A 16,121-nucleotide genomic window follows, 5' to 3' on the forward strand; every position below is an offset into this window, starting at 1 on the left:
ATGCTGGGCTGGTTTGCTTCCAGTTTTATTGGAGCATTTCCCTCAGTAGATGGAATAAATAAAGAAGGAGGTTGAAACTTGGAGAGAGATGGAGAACAATTATCCAAAACATAATTAGGTTGAGAAATACAGAAAGCAGGAAAATCTCAATCTTATAAAATGGTTTCCCAGAACCTTTAACCTGAGTCCTGCTGAAAATGTACACAAAACAAAACAAAACAAAATAAATAGCTCTACAATAAATGTAAATATTTGTGCAGAATTATGTCTGGAAACTAATGGCTAAAATTTCCCTTCCAAAAATCATTCATTATTGTGATTAGTGCCTCAAGTAAAATGTACACTAATTGTTGTACATATTTCAGTTGTCTACAATGTAATCATGCTTTTCTGAAAAATAGGTTCAAATGATTTGTTAAATATGACATTTTTGGTGGATGCAGGTTTTCGGTGGATGAAGAAACAGGCTGGGTCATTCTGCAGGCCAGCCTGGACTATGAGTTAATGCGGCGCTTCACCCTGACCGTTCTGGCGAGGGACGGCGGCGGGGAGGAAACCACCGGACGGATCCGTGTCAACGTGGTGGACATCAACGACAACACGCCGCTCTTCCAGAAGGAGGCGTACGCGGGCTCACTGCGAGAGAACGAGCAGGCGGTGCAGTCGGTGGCGCGGATCAGGGTGAGGCGTCATTAACAGGCATGCAAACTAATCGCATTCTGGTTTATAGAATAATATACGAGTTGGTCTTAAATGATATTTTGTCCAAAAGAACATCCAATTACTATTCTCTTTATAGCAGCTCTAAAGTGCTTCATAAACACACACCTGTGATCATTGCTGGTTTCAGATATTAACCCTTTAAGCCAAAACCAACATTTATGAAGGTATAAAAATGCTGTTTAGATGTTTTATCTCACCTATTCCAACCTGAAATGCTGCTCAGTCAATTAGAGCTCAAAATGTCTCCTACTTTTTTAGTTTTAGGCTTTGGAGAAAATTCACAAACCGTTGTTTCTGCACTGCATTCATGCAGCAAATTTCACATCGAAGCGTCCAGCAGAAGGAAACATTTTGCACTTATTTAGGCATCAGGCCACAGTTGTCCTCTCATCAGCAATAGACACACAGTGATTAAAGAGAGAAATTGCTTTTTTAATTATTGTTTTAAGCAACAGGAACTTCCAGTTATTCATTATGAAACTTTGGGGAGGAGGATCAATGCCAGATCAGTAACTTTAAAAATGCCGCAATGATGCATTGTGCTATCTATTAATTCAAAGATGAAAAAAAACTTTAACTGGCATCAAAATATGGTAAAAATATTACATTTCACTCAATAAACATCCTGAACTTGTAATTGTGGGTGAAAATGAAACTGTTGTTTGCATTTACTATTTACTATTTACACTTACATTATGAGAAGAGAAGATGAATTCTACCTTCTTTATAGTCTGTGATGTTTTTATATTTTTATGAAGATGTTCTTCTTTTGTTCTTTCTTCTTCTTCCTCTCCAAACTTACAGCCTGTTTTCTGCAGATGGTATTTTTTGCCCTGAGATTTTCTTACGGTTAATAGTTGTGATCTTTCAAAATGTAAAATTATGTGTTTCATTCACATAACAAGAGCTAAAATTGGTCAACTTTGTCTTAATTGTATGCAGAATGCCCCATTAAAAGAGAATTGTCCACATGCATGTGTTTGTGCAGTATCACCAGAAAGTAACTTGTAGTGTTATATTTCCTGTTTTATTTTTATTGTAAATCCATTTTTGTGACATGTTAAGTGTTTGAATTCGCTTATTCTATAACCTGGAACAATTTATGAAATGGTAACATTTATATTTCAGCTGAGCAATGTCCTTTTTAAATAAAGTTTATTAATATTATTATCAGCACAGAAAGATGCTCTGAGCTAAGAGATGACACTTTAGTAGAAAATCTCCTTTTCCATCTTCTACCCGTCAGTCGGTAGAACTTAAAATAAAATAACTACAATGATGCTTCATATTCACATGCCAAAATGTTTGAACTGATCCAAAAAATAGATTTTTCTTTTTCAGTTCTTGCTGTCACTACCGTCTGTTTTCCTGGTTTCACTGTAAAACCTGCACTGCTGTGTTAATGTTCTTTGTGTTTCGAAAAGGAAACCAGTTAGCTTCAGTGTGTTGGCCATCAGTCAATGCCACACAAAAGGCAGAGCTACACAGGCACAATTGTAACTAATGGCTCAGCGTTTGCTTTGATTGCACCCAGCAGAGAAAAACATCCCTTGAGGCTTGCTCTGCTGCATGGCGCACCGTGTGAACTGGTCTCAACGCTCGGCTCGCTGTGTTTGATTATTCTGAACGCTGCTGATATTAATACGTCGCCCAAGAGGAAAACAGAAGTCAGACACACAATTGTGTGTGTCAGCGGTTTGCCAGCGAACTTAGATGCTTTACACACAATGTTCGCACACCGCTGTGGGAAGACAAAGCAAAGAGAGGATTTCCTGCTCTGTGTTTCGTGCCTCAGAGGTTTTTGCCTCCTACTGCAGAGGTTCTGCTTTCATTCATTTTCACTATACTTATTCCTTTTCCCCTCATCTTTTTGATTTGCTGCCCCCGACTCATTTTAACTTTGAGTGGGAAATAACTGTCTAGTGTTTGTTGAAAATTGATTTAGAAGGACAGCCTGGAAAGGAAAGCCACTGCTAAGAAGTTGTGGGGGCAGAAAGGTTTTGCTTACACAACATTTTGGCTTTAAATGAAAGTATATAGATATGTCTGTCGTGCAGAGATACAAATGAGTGTTTCTGACAACCTGTCCAGCTTCTAATGATGCCAGTGAGGCCCAGTAGACTCTCCTCACAGCCGGAGGACTCATTTTAAAGTTCCTGCCAAATCAACAATAATGAGCCAGTGTCATCATCGCGGTGAAAGCTGCTGCGGATTAGTCCTTCGACAAACGGTTTCATCTTTCCTCTGCCTGCTTGGCTTGTCGTGGCTCAGTTGGTGTCCATCCAACACTGACGTTTGCACCACTAATAGCCAGAATCAGCTTTAATCCATCCAATAACATGCCGCCGTTGACTGACAGCTTCCTGGCTGCAGACTAAATACTTCATATCGTTCAAACATTTAAACTGAAAGATGAGCATTGTGTACTGCAACATCTGCTGTGCTACAGCTTGTTTTTTATGTCTTACTTTTAAAACTTCAGCTACAACATTATGTTATAAGTACCACTCCCCCCTAACATCTGCCCACCTACAGGCGACTGATGAGGATTCTCCTCCCAACAACTTCCTGACGTACACCATCATTTCAGCTTCAGTTTTCCCTCAATACTTCAGCATCGTCATGGTGGAAGGCTATGCAGGTACTTTCACTCTTATCTCCTCAAACTTTGCTTTGGCTCAACCTCAATGTACATTGTTTTAGTCAAAGAATTTCTACTGTTTTGATTTTCTCTTAAAATTCCACTATAAAAGAGAAACAATTGTCTCTAAAGTAGTTCAAACTAAGTTTCTCACATCTTAATTTAATTAACAACTGAAATAAAAATGAACCTTTTCCATTCCTGCTCTTCCTGCCCAGTTATAAGCGTGACCAGGCCTCTCGACTATGAGATGGTTCCCAAGGGGTTGATCTATTTGACAGTGATGGCCAAAGATGGAGGAAATCCGCCGCTCAACAGCACCGTCTCGGTCACAGTGGAGGTTATAGTAAGTACAAACTTGTCAGTGAATTAAATGAAGCTGCATTCCATCAATGTAAAATATTATTGGGATACATGCACAGCCAATCCCTGGTATTTGGGCTACACAAATATTTTAGATATGGTTTACGGAATTGGTAAATTTTCCGCAAATGTTTTTGAGTTACGATCCACATAAAACATTTCCATATGGATGGGCAGACAGTAAGACATTTCAGGTGGCACAACAAAGAAAAAGAAAAAGAACTGTCACTCTGAGTCCTCCTGCAGGTGAAACATTAGACTCTGCAGGTTTCACTCCAAATATCTGAGCTTAAATCTATAATTCTGACTTTGCGTGGGTTTTGTGGGAAAGACCCGTTCCAGTCCATCCTTTAAGTTCTGGTAAGTGTATGTAAGCTTTCAGTGACACATCTTCTTACCTGCTTAATTCCTTCCTCTCTGATCGTTCCTCAGGTATAGCATTAAACACCCTTTTGTTTTCCTTTGTTTTTTCTATTGACTTTTAAATTAAAAACTCAAATATTGACCTTTGCTTAGAAACTATAAATGCAGCCATCAAACCACAATGAGCAGATGAGGTTCATAGTCACCAGGCCCCCAGTCTCATTTCCCATGGAGGACATCCATTATACATCTCACTTTTTATTCATGAAAGGAGAAACGGCAGAGAAGAATGGATGAATATCCTTTGATATGCACAAACCATTAGGAATTCCTATACGCATCCCGCATGAGGGAGAAAAGCTGCTAAGACCAGTCGGGATAGATGTTCACAATCCAGCGTTCCCCCTACGTCTCTCTGTCTGTCTCTCTGCCTGTGTCTCTGTCTGTCTCTCTGCCTGTGTCTCTGTCTGTGTCTCTGTCTATCTCTCTGCCTGTGTCTCTCTGCCTGTGTCTCTGCTGTCTCTCTGCCTGTGTCTCTCTCTGTCTCTCTGCCTGTGTCTCTCTGCTTGTCTCTCTGCCTGTGTCTCTCTGTCTCTCTGCCTGTGTCTCTCTGCTTGTCTCTCTGCCTGTGTCTCTCCGCCTGTGTCTCTCTGCCTGTCTCTCTGCCTGTGTCTCTCCGCCTGTGTCTCTCTGCTTGTCTCTCTGCCTGTGTCTCTGCCTGTGTCTCTCTCTGTCGTGACTCTCACCACAGGGGTTTATCAGCAGCTGGCAGCATCACACTCTCACAATGCGTTGCACCAGTGTAACTGGGAGCCCAAATGGATAATTGTCCCAGTGACTGTTGTTTAAGTGTTAACATTTCTCAGCAGCTCACGCAGTGGGGATCTTCGCTGTGAATAGCCAGACAACTGGAAATGTTGGTGTGAAACGGAGTCTTATTCATGAGTGGGAGGCTGTGAGACATTTAAATGCTCTTACTGAAGCTGTTTTAAGGCAGCTGTTGATCCATGTTAAAGGAATTTATTGGTCATTTCATCACTTTACATTTAATTTTATCACAAACTAAGTTATTACTTTTCCAATTCAACACAGGAAGGAACCTCATACTGTACATCTCTCTCACTAGACACACTGGGATCCACTAGAATGAACTGACCAACACACACACTCGCATCTAAGGAGAATTTAGAGAGACTGTTTAACCTGACAGTCATGTTTTGGGACAGTGGGAGGAAACCGGAGTATCCGGATAGAACCCACACATGGACAGGGAGAACATGCACAGGAATCTAACCAGGACCTTCTTGCTGCAAATGACTTCTGCCTCAAAAAGTCTCCGAAAGTGAACTGATTCTAAGAACTCTTATGAACCACCTTGTGCTTGATGATGGTGTTTTTTATGGACACCCCATGCCTTCGGCAGAAGTTCAGTAATAAGAGATGTCCTGATTAGGGAGACCATTCCTCCCAGTCACACCAGTGAACTATACAGAAACATCAAGCAAAGTATGTCTCTGTCTTCCAAAACCCAGATTACGCTGCAGGGAATTAGCATGGTTAGAGCCTTGCTACAACCTGGCTTACATGCCACCTGAAGTTTCTCTCCTCAGTCTTTGCCATCATTAGAGGGTTTTCTATTACTTTTTCAGTCTGAACCCAGTCAAGCGTGATAAGTCAAGGCTTAACCAAGGGGCCTGGTTCCATCAGTGTGTCCTGGGTTGCCTAAAGATAACATCAGACTCATTAACTTAAATGCCATCTTCTGGTCCAAAGGTTTTTGTTTATGGCCTGATTTTCAATTAAGACACTGATTGTAAAACCTTTTCCTACTTTTCTTGACTTAATTCCCACAGGTGTTAAGCTAAATCCCAAGTCAGAGTGGAAACTGCAACTTTTTATTTTTTTATTTTTAATCAAATCAAAATCAAATCATTAATGTTCTTTTAGTGTTTCCCCCACTATTTGGTGCATCAAAATTAACTGCTGTTTTTGCTTATTCCCACCTGCAGGATGAAAATGATAATCCACCTGAGTTCAGCAAACCATCTTACATCATCAAAATCCCAGAGAACCTTAATGCTGGTGAGTTTGGTGTGTTTTCTTCATGCATTTTAGCTTAAAACCATTTCAATCGCTCAAATGTTGAAACGTTTCAAGACTTGACAGCAATGAATTCTCCTACTTTTTTAGTTGTGAAAGTATCTCACTGTTTTCCTGCAAAAAATAGATCTGGATAGAAGAAGGAATAAAATGATTCCTTGTTAGCCGTGTGCTAATTGAAGGCTAACTACCTCTTGACACTTTTAGCACAAAAATGCCATTCAAAATGTAAAGGGTTCAAGGCAATTTTGTTTTCACAGTGGTTTGCTAACGTATAGAAACCCTTTAATTAATTTATTTATTTTGCAGTCTTTTAATTATACCCACAAACTTTTTAAAATAAGTTTTAACAGTATTTCACCATAACTGGTCTCATTAGTTGAAGCACTATGAGCCGAAATGAGGAAGACCATCGATGTTAGCTTGTGTGGTAGCACTAAAATGGTTTCCTCCAAGCGTATCAATGCAAATTACATGATAATTGATTATTATAACATCAGTTGCAATTGACTGTTATGAGTAAATTTAAACTTTTCATGGGTGGTTGCGATACCTGTCCTACCCTAATGCCTGGTGTCTAATGTGTCTGATACAATAACATAAAGCTTTCTGTTCTAATAAATTTGTATTGATGACATAAAAGACATGTAAGTTTTAAGTTAAGCAGTCTTATCAGATGTTGATGAACCCCAAATGAATTGATTTCCGTTTGCGGTACCAGGACTCTTGTCTTGCATTAACTTATTCTGCAGAGCTCATAATTTAGACTTCACATGTTCACCTCAGATGTAAAACAATATTTAGATGCTTAACTCTACCTGTCAGGCAGACATGTGTGGATCAGTGTTATCCAGAAGTTGGTGAACTGGGAAAATACAATTAAATGTGCTCTTTGTTCGAAGAATGCCTGTTTTTAAACTGCTGTTAACTTGAAATCAGCTCAGTTTCTTTCAGGCTTAACACTGCATTTATGCAGCAAATGCAAATGTCTCCAATTAGATTTACAGGTTGCACAACAAACACATCTCTCAAACACTCTGTTAAATGTATTTGCATATTCAACCAAGAGCTTTGTGTTGTTTTGGATATTTTTTCTGCAGCTTCAGATGTCTCATGTTTTAATATGTCTGTTTTCTCTAACCTGTGCCGTCTGTGTTTTGTTTCAATACTGTTTGGAAATACTCTCTCAGAATGTGGGATATTGGCTCCTCAAGGGAAATCGCTAGCTGCTGCGCTCATTCTCATGCATGTGAAGCCTCTTTTCTTCCCAGACAATAGATTAGTTTCCAGTCGCAAGAGGAAAATGGGATATTTGACCGCCCCTTTCTCTCTCTTTTAGCTGCAGCAGACGCTGACCATGCTTTATGTTTCGCACACTATTTAGTGGAGCACTTCTTAGAGCTGTTTGAAGGAACGCTGAGGTTTAGAGCAGATTTTGGCCCTGAGGTGGAGCCCTAAGGTTGGCTCTTCTAGACTGAGCTCAGGGCTTGCCCTGCGGCTCTGGCAAGCATCTCATCCCCTTACCGGCCTAGCTATTGATCAGCTCTGTGCCAAATAGCAGTCTAATAATCCACTAATCCATAAACCCACTCACTGCCATGCCATCAGTGTCACTGTGGTGAAGAAATTAGCTCTACCAGTTATGATGCAAACTGTCTCTGCAGCTTGTCTTTCTCTGATTGTTTCCTTTTTAACTGGACACAACAACATCTCTTCTCATACAATGAGTTGTAACTTTCTTTGTGTCTCTCGCTTCCACATTATTCATTTACAAAGGGGCAACAGTGCTGGTTGTAAATGCAACTGATTTGGACGCCTCACGGGAGTTTGGCCAGGCCTCTCTCATCTATTCCCTGGAAGGTTCCTCTCAGTTTCGTCTCAACTCGCGCTCAGGTATGTTAATGCAGGTTGCTTCTGTCACCTCATGCTAACTAATACATGGACTTTCTACCTTCCTAAGTCTGTTTAGATCTTTGTTGTGAATGCCCTGATCACTCATCTGTGAATGTTTCCACTTTTTATTACTCCTTGGTTCATCCTGAAATGTTCAGTTGCTGTAATGTTGGCGGTATGAGTGTTTTCTGCTGCTTGTTTTCTGTTTCAGGAGAGATCACAACCACAGCCCTGCTGGACCGAGAGCAGAAGTCAGAGTACATCCTGATAGTGAGAGCTGTGGATGGAGGAGTCGGGCCTCAGCAGAAGACAGGCATTGCCACTGTAACAACATTACAGTCATCTTCTAAAAGAACAAACTGTCTTAGCAAAGTCTTGTTTTTGTTCAGTATCTCATTGGGTTACTTAGTTTTGCATTTTGGTCAAAAGGCAGCCTTCATAAAACTGTGCCAAATTTTCAAACATCTGAGTCAAAACATTAACTAGCATAAATGATGTCCTGTGTTTTTATCACAAATGTATTTGAGTTGGACATCATGATCTTTCATTACATCAGTATTATATGAAGAAGATTATGAAATCTCCTTTCCACGCTGATTTAGGTGAACATCACCGTCCTTGACATCAATGACAACGCCCCGACGTGGCGAGACGAGCCGTATGAAGCCAACGTTGTGGAGATGAGTCCAATCAACACTGATGTTATCTCTGTGAGTCCATCCTACCCAACCTTACTGTAACACCCAGGAATTCATAGCAATAGTGGTAAAAAACAGATTTCATTGAAGACAATGATTCATAAGCCTAACCTTCATAATGTCCTGCACGTCCCTGAGATCAGGTTACAGAAGCATCAGGGAAAGAAAATCACAAACATTCCTGTGCCAAGCAACACTCCAACTCCTTCTGGAGGATCCCAAGAAAGAATTTAAAGTTCTTTTAGTGAGTTCTGGGTTTTTCTCTTGATCCCCTCCCCGTGCCAGGGGTCTAGAAAAGCTTCCCCCAGCTGAAGCTTCTCAGGGTGTAAGACAGAGTCCACACACCCTGAGGAGAAAAGTAATTTTAGTCTCTATAAGAGCAATATCTTGTAACTGTAACAGCAGCTGACAGAAAGTAGAAAAGTAAGAGCAAAACTCTTACACAGCATCCAGAACCAGAAACAGAGGAAAACATGCAACAGCTCAATCAAAACGAACCAGTCAGAACCGACATTTCAGAGTTACTCCAACAGGTTGCCACCATCAGTGGCGCAATTCTAGAAATACAAGAATCAGATGGGCCTGGAAAGACAACACTATTTTCCTGTAAACTTCCTAGATGGCAAACGACTACAACAAGCATCTTACTGGAGTTATTTCAGCTGAAGCACATGTCACTAACTATGTACATTTTTATTGTTTAAGGTCAATAAAATCAATTTCTTTTCCAAAAATGGAGGAAGACTTCAATATAAAAACATTTGTTTTAAAAGAGATGAATATCTGGGCTTCCTGATTCTATGACATAACTGCCCCAGAACATCCAGACTCCTCTATATAACATCTTAAGGTTTTCAAGTATGGATGGCACATACAACAATAGCATGCTTATTAGAAAAGAAACATATATTCCTCTTATTCAGCTGAAGTTTTACTGTAACTGAGGAAGGAGGGCGGAGTCGGCTTCCCGTACTGATAGACTAATATCCGGGGCAGTTCAGGTCGAGTGAACTCCACTATTACCCCAAACTCTCTCCCTGTCCTGTTGGTGTCTTTGGCAGTGTGTTGTTTGTAATTAAGTCCTGATTGTCTATTAATTAAGGAGGCGTCACTGAGTGTAATTAAAGGAGTCTGATTGCTAATTAAAGTGTAGCCTGTAGTTATGTGCATAACAAATTATTCAGCTTCCAGGCGGAAGAGGAGGCGAGGAGCCGTCTTGCGGAGCAGAGTGTGAAACGAAGAAGAGTTGGGGAACATCAAATGAAGGCGACAGACTCCTCTCCGCCAAAATGTTGCTACTTTTTCCACTTTATTGGATCTGTTCCTCAGTTGACTTCGTTCACGGTGCATCCAGCGATGCAATGCATACTCTATGTGAATGTCTGCACTCAGTGGAGAGACGCTATTGCCCCTCTGTACGCTTTTCAATGAATTTGACCATCCAGGCTCACAGTTCAGTAATTGGCCGCAGTGTAGCCCGGGTCCATCCAGTGTTTCTATGGCGACTGGAAGCCACCTGCTGATTCCTTGTGGAGGTGTCCAGTGAGCCGATGAATTTGGCTGCTGTGCCCAGTCCAAGGATCAACCCACTCAAATCTCTCCTCTCCCCACTATCAGCCTTTAGCCTCTTACATTCAGCTCCAACATCGACTACTAAACCCATTCTCCTTCCCTCTCCCGCCACAACCAGCTCTGCTCAGTCGCTCACATGTAAATTTGCTCACCATCTCTGAATGTTTTCACTCAGACCGGTATTGATTACTTGAACGCATCCCATCCAGGCATTTATCCACGTTTTTTTTTCACCTTCCTCATCCATGTATTTGCTAATCAACGAGTCTCAGAGATGCCATCCTAACATGTCGTCTTAATAATTAAACGTTCACAAAAGCCTTTGTTCCTCTAATGACCAATTAACCATTTTCCAGCAATTTTAGTCAGCACTCTGAATAATTGATCGGCTCTTTAAAAATCAGCCAGTGTTTTAGCTCGGCTTCAGGCTCCTCACTCGGATCATCCATCACAATCGCATGTCAGAGAAAAAAATGCAGCCACTTTTCTTTTAGCTGGCTGAGTTACAGCATCTGGAAGTTACAGTGCCTTGGAAATGAACTTTCATATCACAGCCACAGACATCCATGCATTCTGTGGGACTGTGTGTTGTACCTCAACTTCATAATGTACCACTGTGAAGAAGAGACATCTGAAGTGTTTGGAAGCACACTCCAGTTCATCCAGAAAGTTCGGTTAGTTTGGGGAGGTGTGAATCTGCAGTTGAACTCTGAAGCAGACCAAAGATTGCGAACTGTGGTTCTCCTAACGGCTAAGAGGACCAGAGTCCAGATTTTTGGTTTGGATCTATCAGTTCTCTTTCAGTTTCTCTTCCTCCTGTAGTTTCTTTACTTGGCTTCCTTTTTTTTTTCTCTCCTTCCATTTTCTTGTCATAAATCATTCCTGTTCAAAAAGCTTCATCTACCTTTTGCTCTTTCCTGAACACTCAAGGTGTTGGCAGTGGACCCAGATAATGGGGAAAACGGGACGGTGATGTACAGCATCAGTCCTGCAAACCCTTTCTACACCATCGACAGCAGAACCGGGAAGATCCGGACCAGCGGCGTCACTCTGGACCGGGAAAGCACCAGAGACACGGAGCTGATGAGGACCATCATAGTGTCTGCTGTTGACCGTGAGAACTTTCCCTACATCTCTGCATGCATATGGGTTCCTTCTGCTCGATAGATGTGCCTAACTCAGGGGTTTCCAAACTGCAGCCCATTTCTGGTCCTCCAAATCATTTTGTGCTGAGAAATCTGGAATGCAGTAAATCTTTCTTTCAAGCAAACTCCACATTTTAGGGTAACATTTTCACTGGCAAAGTCTGAATGAAAAAACATTATATATCAAAAATGATTTCTCATTTATTAGCCAGGTTTCCATCTTAATATTTCACTAAATAGAACCATAAACTTGAAAGTAGACTTCTCCATTGACTAATACAGCAAAAGCTTTAGAAGTGTCCATTATCCCGTTTCTGTTGCTGAACAAAGTTTAATAGCTCAAAAACAAAATAAAATCCATAAATATTGGAAATTATGTATACCTTATAATAAAACATTTGTGACATACATTTTTGATTCTATGAATCACTTTTCTACAAAAAATATGTTGTTTTTAAGTTAAAATTGAGAAGATAAAACTACAACAAAAATTCTATCTATAGAAAAAAAAGAGTTTTTCACCCTTGTGGTAAAAAGTTTGGACACCACTGGTCTAACTTATGAAAGCAACCTGGAAACAAACTGCTGTAATTCATCCTCCATGCTGTTCTGGACTCTATGGACCAGGACATGTTGTAATGTGTGTGTGTGTGTGTGTGTGTGTGTGTGTGTGTGTGTGTGTGTGTGTGTGTGTGTGTGTGTGTGTGTGTGTGTGTGTGTGTGTGTGTGTGCTTTGTCTTTGTGTGCGTCTTTCTGTGCCCTTCTGGCGCCCTCTGTAGGTGGCACACCTCCACTGCGTACATCAGCCAGCACCACAGTGTCTGTCAACCTGCTGGATCTGAACGATAACGACCCGACCTTCCTCAACCTGCCGTCTGTTGCAGAAGTGCCAGAAGGACTTCCCATTGGATACTCGTTTTTCAGGGTAAAAATAAAAAAAGCATAAAGTCATGTTGCACAAATATATGGATGGTTTTTGTCTTTATAGCTTGTCTGTCTGAAGTTTATGAAAGTAATATGAATTTTTCCTGCTACAGGTGCAGGTAGTGGACCCAGATAAGGATGAGAATGGCCGCATCACGATGGCGCTGCAGATGGGGATGCCCCGGCTCGACTTCCACCTCAACGTCTCCACCGGTGTTCTCACCTCCACAGCGGTGTTGGACCGGGAACAGATCGGCCAGTATCAGCTGAGGATCATCGCACACGACGCTGGGGAGTTTCCTCGGACCTCCACTTCAACGCTCACTGTCTCAGGTGACTTTTGATTGGCTCTCTGCTTGAGAAACTTCCAAACCTGCTGACTGAACCCTTTTTATTGTGATGACTTAATTAATTATGGCAGATGGTGAACTTTATGCATGGAAGCTACGGAGTAATATGCTGCCACCTCCTGGTGGGTTTTGTAAATGCAGATGAGATGAAAGGAAATGAAAATGCAGTACAGCTTCAATCACATAATAAGAATTGTTTTGTCTTTTACAGGTTTAGTCTCAAATATACAAAAACTCACAACTGTAATCCAGATGCTAAATGAAGGAAATGGTCAGGTTTTATTTAATGCTTTCTGTATGACTTTTTCAGTCTTTCATATCATTGTGCAGAATTTGTGCATCATTTTTCTCTATGCAGCACAGGCTGGTTATTTCTGTGATCCAGTTTCAGCCAAACTTCAGCTGCAGACTCCTGGCTCCACACTTGACTGATAAACATCTCTACCTTGATCCCAGTTTTAATGAACATCGTTTTAAACGTATTGTAGTTCCAAATATGGAAACCTACGTGGTGCTGAAGTTTTATGTTTTTGCTTCCAGCTCTTATAAGCAACCATTATTATATTATTATATTGCATTGTCCAGAATTTGAACCCACCTGAGGTCTGTGTGTGGATTTTTTATTTTTTATTTTTTCAGTTTCACTGAACTTAGTGTGATCTGGTCTAGGGTACATTTTCCAGAGCTCAGCTGTTTTAAATGTTCACTAGTGATAAAGAAATTTCCCCTCTTAAAAAGATGCACTTCCTGTTTTAAGTGACATCATAACAAGCCAAAGTCATTTCAGCCCTTTGCTATTTTGTACTTATTCAGTTTTGGTCTCTTCATACTCAGCTTTCTGTTGGGTGTAAATCAGGACTCTGGACTGCTGAGGATTTTTTGGTATCTGCTTTGACAAACTAAATAAATTCTCGAGTTTCCACTGCAGAAAAATTTGATTTTCTTGTAAATATTTACAACTACCAAGTCATTTAGAGTAACTTAGGTTTTCACAGAGCATCAGGAACAACAGAAATGAGATGAGTGTAATGCAAGCCTTTCGGATATATAAAAAGACTCTTTGATAATTTATCTTTATATTTAAAAATATTTAACTCCAGCTGCAGATAAAACAAAGAACAAAACTCCCCATGCTTACATATGAAATAGGGAGGCTGCATCTTACCACCATTGCCAGATTGATGCGCAGCAGCAACATTTGCTTCTTTAAGCTCATTCATCTCTTTCCTCCTCGGCATTAACAAACTACCAAAACTCCTACTTTTCTGCACCTATTAAGCTGTTGATTTTCCCTCTAAAGCTTCAACTGTCGCCTCCAAAATGGTTAAATGTCAAAGACACCAGTGTCACCATGACAGTTAGGAGGTTACAAATGACAAAGGAATTTTATTTTTACAAAGCTTCGCCATTTAAAACCAGGTTTACTTTCAACAAACAAACTCATTGAACCCAGTTAATATGACCTACTGTAGCTGTACTGTGCTGCATTACTTGTCCTCATGTGCATCTATCTGTGTGCTGGTGTGTGTTGCTCAGTTCTGGATGTAAATGACGAGACGCCCACCTTCAACCCCAGACTATACAATGTGTCCCTGATGGAGAGCGTCCCCAGAAACCACGTTGTTGCTCGACTCGTCTGCTTTGACAAAGACGCTGGTCTCAACGCAGAGCTTAGCTACTTCATCACAGGTCAGAGGTCACAGCGGTTACATGTTTTGTGTTTGTGGGTTATATGTTGTACATTTCTATGAACTAATGCATTGTAGCGTGAAGCTTCAGTACTTCCATTCATCCACGTCTGTGGAAGTTTGTTGATCTCTCCTAAATAAATGTGGTGGTTTTGTTGCTGTATTTAGTCTGGAATTCTGTTTTTTGTTTTATTTTTGCAGGAGGGAATGAAGACGGTAAATTCAGCGTCGGTTTTCGAGACGGCATTGTGAGGACTGTGGTGGGTTTGGACAGAGAGACTCAAGCGGCTTACATTCTGGTCATCGAGGCGATAGGTGGGTCAAAAGTTTACATCCTTCTTTCTGAAATAAATGTTCTGTTTGCAAAAGTCTCCAAGTCTTCAACTATTTCGATTGGAGCAGAAGAAAGCATCACATAGTTTTGAAATTGATGATTTCAAAATAAGAAATCTGGAGAGTGTGGCTTGTGTTTATTTTCATCCCCACTCACTCAGTCTTTTATAGAACCTTCTTTCATAGCATTTCCAGTTTCAAGTTGTTTCGATCTCAGCCAGCTTCACTGCACATACGTTTCCACTGATTCTCTCTTCATCAGCCGGTTTCAACCAGGGAGGCCAAACGTTTTGTCATTTGAGCCAAAATCACCAAAATGTTGCATTTTTTTACTTATGAAACAATAAACTGAACATGGACTATATTAATTAAACCAAAAAAATGTTTTTTTTTTGTAGGAACTTCAAATGTTTTTTTGCACATTTTCCTTGTTGAATAAAAGGCATCCACTTTGCTTATTATTCTGGGCTCAGCTGAATAAAACAATATTTTGTTTATTATCAATGACAACAGAATGTAGGTCAGGTTTCATTTGAAAACACTTGCTGCAGTCAAAAGCTTTTAATGCGGCAGCTTATAGATTTGGGTGAACTCAGGATTACGTTCAGTTACCATAGCAATGGAAAGAAAGCAGAAAACTTGGAAAAGATTATAAGTTTGAGCTGCGTCTGACATTTTGTAAGTCGAAGTTCATTTGAAAATCTCGGTTTTGTCGTAATTTATTCCTGCAGCTCCTCCAGAGGCATGATGTCAAACTCATTCTTCATTTCTTCTAATTCACATTTATTCTCTGAAATATTTGAAAGTTTGAGTTGATTATGTGGATAACAGCTGATGACCACTTCTGCATGGTGCTGTAAATGTTTTTCAGGTTGTTTTCAGCGGTGAGTTTTCTCTTATAAATTAAAGTTCCCTTTTCTGTGTTTCTTGTTTCTGAACATAGGATGGGAAAACGCTGCTTGTGCTGATTTCAGATTCTTGCTCAACAGCTTTTGTTCCTGTTTGACAAACATCTCAGGTTTTCCTTTTTGTCTGGAGCATTGAATCAGAGCTGCTTATGTGAAATAGTGCGAGACAAGAGAGTCACAGCTGCTCTGATTTACAGGACGGCGGAAAAGAAGTGAATAAAGGACGACCATTGTTTCAGTCATAATTCATTCCATTATGCAAAATTATAAAATGGTTTGGAAATGGCAAAATTTGAGAGAAGATTTTCTGCATGGATCTGTGAATGAAAGAGACAATAGTAGCAATTAGCCCAGTAGAGGCAGTGAATACTTTAATGTGCCTTTCTCAAGGTTTATTTGATTAGATGGAGCAATAATGAT

At 40.4% G+C, this 16,121-nt stretch overlaps 1 protein-coding gene across 1 annotated transcript in view; it reads left to right on the top strand.

The window, feature by feature from the left end:
- The window catches only part of LOC129352604 (cadherin-23-like), a 125,542-nt gene that overhangs the window by 100,188 nt on the left and 9,233 nt on the right, over positions 1-16,121 (top strand). Inside the window, exons 15-26 of the mRNA XM_055021671.1 lie at positions 444-681; positions 3,259-3,364; positions 3,583-3,710; positions 6,100-6,172; positions 7,967-8,083; positions 8,295-8,407; positions 8,686-8,793; positions 11,284-11,467; positions 12,278-12,423; positions 12,536-12,755; positions 14,309-14,461; positions 14,662-14,775. Coding sequence (XP_054877646.1) covers positions 444-681; positions 3,259-3,364; positions 3,583-3,710; positions 6,100-6,172; positions 7,967-8,083; positions 8,295-8,407; positions 8,686-8,793; positions 11,284-11,467; positions 12,278-12,423; positions 12,536-12,755; positions 14,309-14,461; positions 14,662-14,775 — 1,700 coding nt within the window. The remainder of the gene's footprint in view (positions 1-443; positions 682-3,258; positions 3,365-3,582; positions 3,711-6,099; positions 6,173-7,966; positions 8,084-8,294; positions 8,408-8,685; positions 8,794-11,283; positions 11,468-12,277; positions 12,424-12,535; positions 12,756-14,308; positions 14,462-14,661; positions 14,776-16,121) is intronic.

Source organism: Poeciliopsis prolifica, unplaced genomic scaffold, assembly GCF_027474105.1.
Source record: "Poeciliopsis prolifica strain line A6 unplaced genomic scaffold, Auburn_PproV2 SCAFFOLD078, whole genome shotgun sequence".
NCBI lineage: Eukaryota > Metazoa > Chordata > Actinopteri > Cyprinodontiformes > Poeciliidae > Poeciliopsis > Poeciliopsis prolifica.